The sequence below is a fragment of the Bos indicus genome, chromosome 23 (genome assembly GCF_029378745.1).
Source record: "Bos indicus isolate NIAB-ARS_2022 breed Sahiwal x Tharparkar chromosome 23, NIAB-ARS_B.indTharparkar_mat_pri_1.0, whole genome shotgun sequence".
NCBI lineage: Eukaryota > Metazoa > Chordata > Mammalia > Artiodactyla > Bovidae > Bos > Bos indicus.
In genome coordinates this window covers 18,543,253-18,556,595 of record NC_091782.1, presented here as the reverse complement: position 1 = coordinate 18,556,595, position 13,343 = coordinate 18,543,253, and the positions used below count along the sequence as shown (strand labels likewise).

At 43.3% G+C, this 13,343-nt stretch overlaps 1 protein-coding gene across 2 annotated transcripts in view; it reads left to right on the top strand.

Moving 5' to 3' along the window:
* Positions 1-13,343, top strand: part of XPO5 (exportin 5) — a 43,876-nt gene that overhangs the window by 25,523 nt on the left and 5,010 nt on the right. For both annotated transcript variants that reach the window (XM_070778032.1, XM_070778031.1), the window contains exons 19-24: positions 286-385; positions 1,509-1,690; positions 9,323-9,423; positions 11,154-11,250; positions 11,889-12,025; positions 12,526-12,623. In XM_070778032.1, the coding sequence (XP_070634133.1) occupies positions 286-385; positions 1,509-1,690; positions 9,323-9,423; positions 11,154-11,250; positions 11,889-12,025; positions 12,526-12,623 (715 nt within the window). The remainder of the gene's footprint in view (positions 1-285; positions 386-1,508; positions 1,691-9,322; positions 9,424-11,153; positions 11,251-11,888; positions 12,026-12,525; positions 12,624-13,343) is intronic.

Sequence of the window (13,343 nt, the reverse complement as noted above, 5' to 3'; positions counted from 1 at the left end):
GTGGGGGCCTTGCAAGTAGGAGCTGCACGGATGCCCTCTGTGCCCACACAGCATCTTCAAGTTTGCATCCTCTGTGATTCCTCAAGTGTCACTGGTCACATTTAGAAGGCGGAAGAGAAGTTTAATAAATCCTCACATGACAGCTGACAATGAATATGATTAGACTCCTCTCACTGTAACAACTGCTCTTTGGGGTTCAAGTAATACAGCTTATTATCTCTTGAGGAAGTAACTGTCCTTGGTTAGAATCACGGTGTGACTTGTCTTTCCCCTGCCGACCTGTAGAGTGCTCTCAGATGTCGATGCTTTTATTGCCTACGTGGGCGCCGATCGGAAAAACTGTGACCCGGGCCTGGAGGATCCCTGTGGCTTAAACCGAGCACGAGTAAGTAAGCTTCTCCTGGGAGTGGGAAGGTGTGTTAGCCTTGGATAGAAGTAGGGTATTGTCATTCATCCAGGTTTGTGGAGATTTTTTGTATACGACTGAAAAATCTGGGAGCCTCCGCTTTCCTGAATGTCTCCTTTCTTTTCTTTGGTCTTGAATTCTTGAGTTAGTTCTCACAACAGAGCTGGTGGTCTTTTTATGAAGCCGTTATTTTGATTTTAAGGATATCTAAGTAGCTCAGAGGACTAAAGGTGTAATGAGGAAGCAGGTCAGAACTTGGTCAGCAGGGTGGGTTCTCCGTGCCTTTGCTCTCTGGCATGTAAACTCCTGGGCTTCCCAGGTGATACAGTGCTACAGAATCCGCCTGCCAATGCAGGAGACACAAGTTCGGTCTTTGGGTCGGGAAGATCCCCTGGAAAAGGAAATGGAAACCCATTCCAGTATTCTTGCCCGAAAAGTTCTGTGGACAGAGAAGCCTGGCAGGCTATAGTCTGTGGGGTTGCAAAGAATTGGACATGACTGGGCACAAAAACACAACACAGCGTAAAGTCCTAAATGGTGGCCTGACTTGCAAACCTGAGATTTTCCAGTTCTTTGCTTTTCAAATGAGCATTGTGCCTGGCTCCATTATGGCAAAAAGTCTTATTAGTTAACCTGGCAAGTTGTCAGTTGCTAGAAAGTACTATGAGTGAGGATTAAGGCAAACCTATGAAGGCCTAAACTCGAGGGTGCAAGACCCACTCAAAACCAGTATGAAATGTTGTTAGGGTAAACACAGTTTTGAAGCATGTCCAGCCTACCGCCATTCCACCCCGAATGTGCCCAATCTCATCTGAAGCATGTCCAGGCCACCTTTGGGTCCTCAGGAGAGTCACCACAGCCTCTAGGACATCCTCGTGAAAGGGATGCTTCTGGAACCTACCACTGGTCTTGAAGACGGCATTGAATGGGTCCCTTTTGGACTTGACCTTAAAGAAAGAAACAAGAATGGTGGGGGGTGGGGAGTATCTTTCCTTCTCTCCAACTTTTGTATCACTTTCCCCATAATCTTGCAAAGATCTAATAGCACTGTGGTCTTTTCTTCCCCTTTTATGTTTACTTCTCATCTTCTGTTTTTCTGTAGATGAGCTTTTGTGTTTATAGCATCCTGGGTGTTATGAAACGAACTTGCTGGCCCACTGACCTAGAAGAGGCCAAAGCTGGGGGATTTGTGGTGGCTTATACACCCACTGGGAACCCAATATTCCGTAACCCCTGCACAGAACAGATCCTGAAACTTCTTGACAATTTGCTTGCCCTTATAAGGTGAGTCAGACTAAGGGTTTTTCTCTGTTGTATTTAAGCCTCTTTACCTGACAAATCTCCAAAGCTTAATTTGTTTATATTTCTTCAGACCATTTGGTGGTAAATGAGAGATGAAGTCTTGGTTCTTTCTGGAAGGGCTTTTCTTTTTTAAAAATAACATTGGCTCTCCCTTGTCTAAGTCCTGCGTTCCAAGTGAACACATCCATGGGTTCTAATCTCAAAATGGCTTTTCTCATTTTGAGCGCCCCCTGAGTTCTTTTACTTCTTTGAACTTCATTCCCTACCAAGTTTTCTTTAGTCTAAAATGTTGCCGCTAAGGGAATTGTTCATTGGGAGCGGGGCAGTTGCTTTCCGTGGTGGTGCTTTTCTGGGTTAGATGTTCACATGAGCTCATCTGGATTTATTAGTAGTGACTATGCTCTCAACTGGACCAGTCATGCCAAAGGCAGGCATGGCACCTCTTCCACGGCAGGGTCCTCAGTTTTTATTTCTCAAAGCTGAGTCCTCAGACCAGCAGCATCAGCAGTCACCTGAGAGCTTGGTTAAAATGTAGAATTAGGGTTTCACCCCAGACACACAAAATCTAGACTTACTGATTACTTGATATATGTTTGATGATCCAAGAATAGTCTCTTCAGCGCAAGAGAGCTTCTGGAGAGAAGCAGTTCTTACTGACCAAAGCAAAATGTGATTGCTTTTTTACATGTTAGAGTGTTTCTGAGTTCAGGTGAGAGCTCTGTTCCGCTGCGTTTTGGCCTCTTACCCTGTGGTGTAAGACCACAGTCGCAATTGGGCAGACCAAATTACTCATGTCTTAGGGATGCTCTGCTGGCAACAGAATCCAAGGTTTTAAGTTAATGTTGACCAAATTGGAGGGCTGGAGTGTCTGAACAAGTTGTCATTATGGACATGTCTGTGGAAATAGATAATATTTTGTTCTGATTTCAAAAGGAGAAAAGAGATTTCAAAGAAGTATGGCTTGCAAGTTGAGAGGGTAGTAGAATATTTAGTCAAGGAAAGGTTTGTTACCATATATATGTTTCTAAGACCAGAAGCATCTTCTATAGCTTAGAGAAATAAGAAGGTGATGAAGTCAGGCGGCAGGAGACTCACTGACTTCTCAGGCCTGTGGCCAGAGTCCCTGTGGTAGGAACCTAGACTTGAAAACAGGGTGCACCCCTGGTCGGGCAAGGAAACAAGACAGTTGTCAGAGAGTTCAGTGCTTTTGGAAAATCCCGAAGTCAATCAAAAGGTATTTGAAAAATGTTGACTGTAGTTACAAAGTAGCGAGATTGCTTGAGAAGTGTGCCTCTGGAGCTGTTAAAAGTTTCGCCTTATTTTTGTAATAAATTTGATCTTGAAGTATAATGTTAATGGTACAGATACACATAAGAAAAGGACACGAATTGTGAGTGCAGGCAGATGAATTTTGACAAAGTGGACACCTCCATGTAATCAGCACCTACATCAATAAACAGCCTTACCCAGTGCCTCTCAGTCCTTCTCTGCCCCTCAAGGGTGACCGCTGTTCTGACTTCTAACTAACACTTTATCTGGTTTTGGGAGCTTTAATAAATGGAATCAGAAGCACGCAGTCTTTGTGTCTTGGCTTCTCTTGCTCAGTGTCAACATTCGTGGGGGCATCCGTGTTATCGTGTGTAGTTGCGGCTTGTCCGTTTCCATGGCTGGTGTGGTGTTCCATTGTGTGAGTATGCTCTAACTCATTGATCCACTTAGTGCTGGTGGACTTTTGGGTAGTTACCAGCATTTTTTTTTATTACAAAGAATGTAATAAATCCTTTTTTTATTACAAAGAACATTTATGACTATTAATGTTCTTACAAATATCTTTTTGTGTTGGGTAAGAATAGAATCCTACATAAAGGAATGGAGTTCCTGGTTTATAAGGTGTTCGTATTTTCAGCTTTCATAGAGTGAATCAAATAGTTTTCAAAAGTTGTACTAATTTACATTTCTGCCAGTTTCTGTATTAACTCCTTGTTGGAAAATCCTGTTTTAATTCCTTATCAACTGATAATCAAAGGTGTTAGAGCTGCACTGTCCAGTGTGGTAGCCATTAGCCACACAGCTGGCAGCTGAGCACTTAAAATATGGCTTGTCTGAATTGAGATAAACTGTAGGTATGAAGATACACACCACATTTCAGAAATTTAGTACAAAAAATTTAAATACCTCATTAATTTTTATATTGCTAACACTGAAATGATGATCTTTTTATGTGTCAGGTTAAATAACAATATAATTAATTTAAGCTATTTCTTTTCACTTTTCAAGTTTGGCTGGCTAGAAAATTTTAAATGGCTTACGTGGCTTACATTTTATTTCCACCGGACAGTGTTGTTCTTAGTGGATTGGATGGAAGATAGATGTGGGGGATAGAATTTTCTGGTTCTCAAAAGGTTCATTATCATTTGCTATCTGTTAGAATAACAAGTTTTCTGATAAACTTGAAGTTTGTTACATTGTTTCCATATATCTGCAATGTTTTATTGAAATCTTTGTATGTGGGAAGCCCTGGTTAGCCTAGTGATTATACTTTTTTGTTTGTTTGATATATGTATACCTTTTGAAATGTTACCACAGTAGATTTAGTTACCTTCATCACCTCACCACGTTTTTTCCCCCTCTGTGATCTCTTTTGTAAGATCTCTCTTTCAAACACATAACACAGCATTGTTAGCTGTGGTCGCTGTGTGTATATATCGCCTCTGCAGAGCATGCTCATCTTTTTAACCGAAGTTTGTGCCTCCGACCACCTTCACCCATTTTCCCCACCCCCGTCTCCATCTGGCACCCATCAAACTGGCTCTGTTTCTATGTGTTTGGGTTTTTTGATTCCATATGTAATATCATACTCTATTTGTCTTTTAGTGTCTGGTGTATTTCATGTACATAATGCCCTCAAGGTCCATCATGTTCCAGAGAGCAAGATTTTCTCCTCTATTGTGGCTGAATAATATATACCTGTGGTATGATGGCTACATCCTTAGCTGATGATAATAAGAATATTTCAGATAGGTACAGATCATGCACAACTTAAGATTTTTATTGCTTGTCTTTTTCTTTGCCAAACAATGATTAGTTCCTCTTAATAGTGGAAGCATAGTGCTCTAACTTGCATGTGTGTCAGGAAAGGCGATATTTTAGGAATCTGACTATTACTAGGGCTTGTTGGACACCCTGCTTATGAACACATGATCTGGAGTCAGAGATACCAGAGCAGTATGTACTGAGTCCTTCTTCCACTGCATGTGAGTTAGAAGTGCAGTACCATGGTGCCACCTCCTTAGTGAGAAGTCGTTCAACTTAAGAAAATATATCAGCATAGTATACCATATTAATAGAAAAAGGGGGCGAGCCAGTTGATCATCTTAGTTGACATAGAAAAGGCATTTGACAAAATCCGACACCCTCTCATGATAAATCCAACACCCTGTCAACAGTGTTGTTTTGCAACAGCAAACTAGGACTAGAAGGAAACTTTCTCAACATGAAAATGATTTTTACGAAAAATCCATAGCTTACGTTAATACTCAGTGGTGAAAGATGTAAAGGTTTTCTCTGTCATCAGGAACATGAGAAGGATGTCCACTCTCACCGCTGTTGTTTAACATTGTGTACCAGAAGCAGTTAGATAAGAAAGAGAAATAACGGCGTCCAGATGGGAAAAGAAGCAAAACTATCTCTATGCACAAATGATGAGCCTCCCATTTCATGGAAGATCCCAAAAAAACACCAAAAAACCCCAAAACAAAACAAAAACTACTATTGCCAATAAATAAATTCAGCCAAGTTATAGAATACAAGATCAACATACAAAAATCAGTTGTGTTTTTATACACCAGCAATGAATGATCCCCAAAGGAAATTAAGAACTTAATTACATTTGTAATAGCATTCAGAAGAATAAAGTATCTAGGAATAAATTTAACCAAGGGATATGAAAGACATATTCTGTAAACTAAAAACCATTCCTGGAATTAAAGACGACCTAAAGGGAAAGGCACCCTGTATTCATGGATTGGAAGACTCAAGTTCATTAAGATGGAATATTACCCAAAGCCATCTGAATGTTGAATGCAGTCCCTATTGAAATTCCAAAAGTGGGAATTCCCTGGCAGTCCAGTGGTCAGGACTGCATCTCCTCTACTGCAGGGGACACAGGTTTGATCTCTGGTCAGGGAAATAAGGTCCCCCAGGCTGAACGGCAAACAAACAAATTTCCAGCAGTGTTTTGTTTTGCAGAAAGCTGATCCTCAGATTCATATGGAATTGCAAGGAGCCCCCAAAAGCCAAAACAGTTTTGAAAAAGAAGCACCAAATTGGGAGACTCAGATGTCTCAATTTCAAAACTTATTGCAGAGCTAGAGAAGTCAAAATAGTTTGTAACTGAGAAAGGATAGTGATGGTGTTTTAGTCACTAAGTTGTATCCGACTGACTCTGCGATGCTATGGACTGTAGCCCGCCATGCTCCCCTGTCCATGGGATTTTCCAGGCAAGAATACTGGAGTGGGTTGCCATTTCCTCCTCCAGGGGATCTTCCCAACACAGAGATTTAACCTGCATCTCCTGCTTGGCAGGCCTATTCTTTACCATTGAGCCACCTGAGAAGCCCACTGAGAAGGGTAGACATATAGAAACAGATAATCTCATGAAAATGCTCAAAAGGCTTGACTAGACATGTCTCTGCTGCTGCTGCTGCTAAGTCGTTTCAGTCGTGTCTGACTGCGCGACCCCATAGACAGCAGCCCACCACGCTCCCCTGTCCCTGGGATTCTCCAGGCAAGAACACTGGAGTGGGTTGCCATTTAGACATGTCTCTAAAGAAGATATACAAACGGCCAATATGGCCATGAAAAGATGCTGAACATCTTTAGTCATTCCGTTCAGTTCAGTCGCTCAGTTGTGTCCGACTCTTTGCGACCCCATGAATTGCAGCACGCCAGGCCTCCCTGTCCATCACCAACTCCCAGAGTTCACTCAAACTCATATCCATCGAGTCGGTGATGCCATCCAGCCATCTCATCCTCCGTCGTCCCCTTCTCTTCCTGCCCCCAATCCCTCCCAGCATCAGAGTCTTTTCCAATGAGTCAACTCTTGGCATGAGGTGGCCAAAGTACTGGAGTTTCAGCTTTAGCTTCAGTCCTTCCAAAGAACACCCAGGACTGATCTCCTTTAGAATGGACTGGTTGGATCTCCTTGCAGTCCAAGGGACTCTCAAGACTCTTCTCCAACACCACAGTTCAAAAGCATCAATTCTTCGGCACTCAGCCTTCTTCAAGTCCAACTCTCACATCCATACATGACCACAGGAAAAACCATAGCCTTGACTAGACAGACCTTTGTTGGCAAAGTAATGTCTCTGCTTTTGAATATGCTATCTAGGTTGGTCATAACTTTCCTTCCGAGGAGTAAGCGTCTTTTAATTTCACGGCTGCAGTCACCATCTGCAGTGATTTTTGGAGCCCAAAAAAATAAAATCTGACAGTTTCCACTGTTTCCCCGTCTATTTCCCATGAAGTGATGGGACCGGATGCCATGATCTTCGTTTTCTAAATGTTGAGCTTTAAGCCAACTTTTTCACTCTCCATTTTCACTTTTATCAAGAGGCTTTTTAGTTGCTCTTCACTTTCTGCCATAAGGGTGGTGTCATCTGCATGTCTGAGGCTATTGATATTTCTCCCGGCAGCCTTGATTCCAGCGTGTGCTTCTTTCAGCCCAGTGTTTCTCATGATGTACTCTGCATATAAGTTAAATAAGCAGGGTGACAATATACAGCTTTGACGTACTCCTTTTCCTATTTGGAACCAGTCTATTGTTCCATGTCCAGTTCTAACTATTGCTTCCTGACCTGCATGTAGGTTTCTCAAGAGGCAGATCAGGTGGTCTGGTATTTCCATCTCTTTCAGAATTTTCCACAGTTTATTGTGATCCACACAGTCAAAGGCTTTAGTCATTAGGGAAATGCAAATCAAAACTAAAATAAAGAAACCTCACACCCATTAGGATGGCAGCTATCCAAAAATCAGAAAATAAGTGTTAGGAAGGATGTGGGGAAATTGGGACTCTTTTACACTGTTGGTAGGAATGTAAAATAGTACAGCTGCTGTGGAAAACAGCTTGGCAGTTCCTCAAAAATTAAAAATAGTGGGAGTCCCTGGTAGTCCGCTGGTTAGGACTCTGCTTCCACTGCAGGGGGGCCAGTTTCAATCCCTGATCAGAGAACTAAGATCCTGCAGTGCAGCACCCCCCACCAAAAAAATGTAATTAAACAATTAAAAATTGGAAACAGAATTACCATATTAAGCAGCAATTCCAGCTCAAGGTATATAGTCAAAAGAATTAAAAATGGGTCATAAAGAACTATTTATACACCCATGTTCATAGCAGCATTACTCCCAATAGCTGCATAAAACGTGGAAGCAACCAGAGTGTTCCATCAGTGGATGAGTAGGTAAGCAAAATATGATCTTTACAATGGAATATCATTGAGCCTTAAAAAGGAGGGAGTTTTTGCAACATGCTACAATATGGGTAAACCTTGACTTTATGCTAAGTGGAATAAGCCAGTCACAAAAAAGCAGTTTAAAGGGGTGTAGTGACGAATGCATGTGGTTAGGTTTTTTAAAAATTATTGAAGGTTTTCAAAGAATAAGTGTGGTTTAAAATAATCGTGTCCATCTTTTTAAAAGTTACCTATTTGTTTATCTATGTGGGTGTGTTAGGTCCTAGTCGCAGCGTGTAGAATCTCGGTTGTGGCACACAGACTCTAGTTATGCTCAGGCTTAGTTGCTCCATCACATACGGGATGGAGCACATCACATCCGAACCCGGGTCCCCTGCAATGAACAATGGCTTCCTAACCACTGGACCACCAGGGAAGTCCCTCAGTGTTCCTCTTAAATATTTAATCTGCCTGGTCCGTTTTATATTCTAGAATTTTCTGTACATTTGAAATTTTTATAATTAACCTTTGAAAGAAAAATAGGTAGCTTTGCTCTCTGGCTATCGTGTTCAGGGGTGCCATTGCTGTGGAAGACAGATCAGGTCCGTACTCTAACAAAGTATAACTATTCAGGTGAGTCATTTTTGGTGAGGAAGAAATGCTCACGTTAGGAATTGCGATGCGCCTCTAGGAGGCTAAACAGCTGTCAGAACATTGTTGGGTCCACCCTGCTGGATGAGAGATAAAAAATCCTAAAGATGGGGGTATATTACTACCTGCTGTCTGTTCCCGCCTGTGGTCCTGCACCACAATGCCTCTGACATTTCATCCTTAGTCACTGGCAGTCTGAAAACAGAGCGCCCAGGCACTGTCTCAGATTTGAACGAATTTTGTTTTCCAGCTTTAGACTGAGATGTTGTCCAGCTCTCTCAGAATTCGATTCTTGTGGTCGATTGCTGTTAGGTGTTGTATACCATACAGATAAACTTAATAGCTTCAAGTCTAACCCCTTCTCCAGGGAAACATTTAAATTCTTCTACCAAGAATAGTGCTGACAGGAAGATGTCTGTGTGGAAATGCAACATCATTGAATTATAAGGTAAAATCCACTCTTTCCTTCTGTAGCAGGCTAAGAAAGTTCACACAGCATTCTTATTTTTTTCAGAACTCACAATACGTTATACGCACCAGAAATGCTAGCCAAAATGGCAGAACCTTTCACAAGGGCTCTGGATATGCTTGAAGTGGAAAAATCTGCTATTTTAGGTAAGAAATCGAACCTTTTTTTTTCTTGAAGTTCAGCTTATCCCTAATGCAGCTTCAGTGTGCCTTGTGTCCCTTTCTCCTCACCTGGCAGTACCTGGACCACTAGTTTGTTCAGAAATGCACATATGGAATTCCTCCAGGCTCTCTGGAAACAAACGCATTCACTTCATTATCTTAACATGCAGAGGTCTCCAGAAGCATACACAACCCACATTAACCCCTCCTCCGCTTTAGCTACCAGCTGGTGGTACATGTTAGAGCGTTTAGATTGTAAATAAACCATGGTTTTTTTGACCTGAAGGATATTAGCTTACTTTCCTGTCTTTTGTATGGAGGGCAGGGGAAAGGGGAAAAGTAATCAAACAATTAAGCTTAAATAGCTTCAATCAGTAAAATATTATATTTATTATTAAAATGTTAAAGGAATCGTTTCTAAGTCAGGTTTCGCCTTTATCAGAATGTTGCTTTAACTCGTATTTCCCATTAGGAAATGACTTTACAATCATAATTATGATACGTGCTGTGTAGGAAAGTGACTGGGAGAGAGGGTTTATTGGAAAACCCAACCCAGTCGTGGAGAGGAGTCACAAGATTGCTTCTGAGTGGAGACTTAGGATGCACAGGAACCAACCAGACTGGGGGCAAAAGGAGATGCTGAGCATTCTAAGCAGACAAGAGTGGCAGATCCCGATCCCCAGGCATTAGGCAGAGAGCTCAATACATCCAGGGAAGAGGAGGCGACTCGTGTGGCTGGAGCACAGAGCAGGGTGATCAGTTAGAAGTTGGAACTGCAGACAACAGAGTTGTCTAAACTGTGTGCTGATCTCTGAAAGTTCGGGCTGGCTCTCCATCACAGCCCCCCAGTGTTTCTTGCCCCGGCTGTCACCTCTGCCTGGGCCTGGCCATGATTAAGCAATCTAATGCGCATGCCTCAGCCGTGACTTAATGACAAGAAGACTGTTGGTTTCCCTTTCCAGGGCCCATCTGTTTTGACCTAAATGATCCTGGGCCATTTCCTTTGGCCCCACTATTTAAGCTCCCTGTTTCAGACACCGGTGAAGATAGAACATCCAAGAAATGTCTTACTATTAGTACAAAAAGTAGGTTTTGCTTCACCGCCTATTCCTCTTCCATCCCACTTCCGTTATTCAAAGTAAGCCAAGAACTGGTGCTGTAGAAATGTATGACTGACCAAAACATAGTAGAATGGGTAAACAATTCCCTCTGGCAGCTGCCAGGCAGAAGCAAGGCTGGAAACAAAATTGCCTCTGATTAGAAGTACAGATCTTCCACGGCAGCTCTTTGAGATAAATGGGCTTCTTTTTGATCTGCTATACATCTTGACCCTTTGCATAAATTTTTGCTTGAAAAAGAGATTCTGTGACTTAAAAGGGAAGGGGTGCATTCCAGGTGCTTTATGGAGAGATCATTTGAGGCTGTCATTGTGTGCTTCGGTACAAGTTCCATGTGGAGAAACCCAGGCGAAAGTTGGAGTCTTCACACCTGGACATTTAAATGGCTTTCACCTTTGCCTGCAAAGGCAATGTAACAGTCCCTTCAGGGAAGCTGTTAGCGTCTCCTGCTGGTAGAAGACTTGGTTAGCTGCTTTGCATTTATAGCACCCCACCCCGCCCCCCACTCCCCAAACCACCTCTGCCTGTGGAGGGTGCTGGTAGGCTGAGAGCCCTCGGCAGTGGAGCAGCAGGTTCCTGACCCATCTTTGTCTGTAGGATTACCTCAGCCTCTCCTGGAACTGAATGACTCTCCTGTCTATAAAACGGTCTTGGAAAGAATGCAGCGTTTCTTCTGCACCCTCTATGAAAACTGGTAAGGAACCCATGCTGCCTTTTCATGTTCTTCTCCTAGACATGCCATGTGTAGGAATGGCCTTGGGTTTTACATCTGATCCAGCGTTCTAGTGTACAGGTAATATGACGACAAAATTTGACTGATGATTCTAGTGTCAAATCAAAATGAACAGGCTGATTTCCTCCTTTTTCTTTTTTTTTAATTGTCACATGTGCCTTTAATCCTAGCCATGACTTGATATTTTAATGCCCACCTTGTCTATTTCCAGTGCATATGATGATGAGATCAGAGTAGAAGATGGGGGTGCATGTTCTCAGACCTCACTACTCATAGCCCACTTTCCGTGGGACACTAGAAGGTGGCGGCCATGTTTGGTGGCCTGGGGTCCTGGTTGTGGCATCAGGGGTGGGGGGTAACTGGCTCTGCTGTCAACAAGTTTCCTTAAAAGTGGTGGGGGCTGGTATTTTCACTTCTGATAGAAGATTAAGTCCACATCTTCAAAGGATGGTGATTAAACTGAAGTTCTCTTAAGAAGGAAATACAGTCAATTGCTTTTCTAGCTGAGAAGTCTTCTCGTAGACAAGAGATTCCCAGGGGAGTCAGGGATGGTGGTGACAGATCATGGATTTGATTTTGCCCATGATTTTCCCTTGCAGTTTCCATATCCTCGGGAAGGCAGGCCCTTCCATGCAGCAGGACTTCTACACTGTGGAGCACCTGGCCACCCAGCTCCTCAGCTCCGCCTTCGTCAACTTGAACAATATTCCTGACTACCGACTCAGACCCATGCTTCATATCCTTTCGAAAGTCCCTGGAAAACCCCCAAAGGGCTAGAAGGTTAAGACAGGAACTGTTCACAGGCACTAGAGGAGGCAGAGCTGAGCTGCGTGAAACAGATGGAGTCATTTCTATTCAGTATACAGTAACCACATTAAAAAGACAAGAAGATTGAAGTAAACAGCAGGGAAAACCTGAAAGCAGTCAGGGGGTCTTGAAAGCTCTTTCTCCTTAGAGATATCTTTACCTTCCCACTGCTTAGAAAGATGGAAGATGAAGCTCTTATCCCTTTTCTGTACTTTGTCGGGTGCCTCTCTTTGAAGACACTCTTATACTGCATTCTCATTCGGATTCTCTGTTTTTATTTGTTTTGGGGAGTGTCTTTCTTTCCTGAAGTGACAATATAAGGAGAGTGGTGAAGGAGAGCTATTGTAGTTCCAGCCTCACAGGGGAGCCGTGCTTCAGAACAACAGGGTATGCGCTCGTATGCTAAGGCTCCTTAACCTGCCTCGGCATGGGTCTTTGTGAAGCCTCTGGTGCTCTTCTGTCCCCCGGAGCACTATGAAGCCCTGGTGTCTCCCATCCTTGGACCTCTTTTCACCTACCTCCACGTGGTAAGAGATCAGTCAGGAAAGGGTAGCACAAAGACCTCTTAGAGTGGGTGGCCTCTTGTGAGTCTCACAAGCTAAGAGCTCCCAGAAGTGTCGTCTGCTCACCCTGCCAGGACAGCTGCACATCTGCCCCACCCTGCCCCCCACCCCCACCCTGCACTGGATAGAGCAGCTCACCCAAGAACTAAACTGGTCCCATTGCCCACCGAGCACATGCAGACTCAGGTTCTGCTCCTGTCCTCCTGTTAACTGAGGAGAGGTGGTCAGCAGAGTGCTCCTCTGGAATTGTGTTTCCCCAACTCGAATTAAGCAAGGAGACCAGCTGGGCAGAGAATTTGGTGCATCCAGAAGAGACTCAGGATTTCTAAAATGCTCTTGATCCTTGCCAAGCAAAGAAATGTTTGATATGCTGCCCTTCACTCGGGTTTGGGAGAGGATGTTGTTCCGTTGCTGAGTCATGTCTAACACTCTTCAACCCCATGGACTGTAGCCCGCCAGGCTCCTCTGTCCGTGGGATTTTCCAGGCAAGAACACTGGAATGGGCTGCCATTTCCTTCTTCAGGGGATCTTCCCAGACCAGGGATCAAATCCATGTTTCCTGCATTGTCAGGTGGATTCTTTACCACTGAGCCACCTTGGGAGAGGTTACAGAAACCATATCTGGTTTTTTAACCTTATGAGATTTCCTAAGGCTCTGCAATTGTTACCTGGACTCATCCTCAG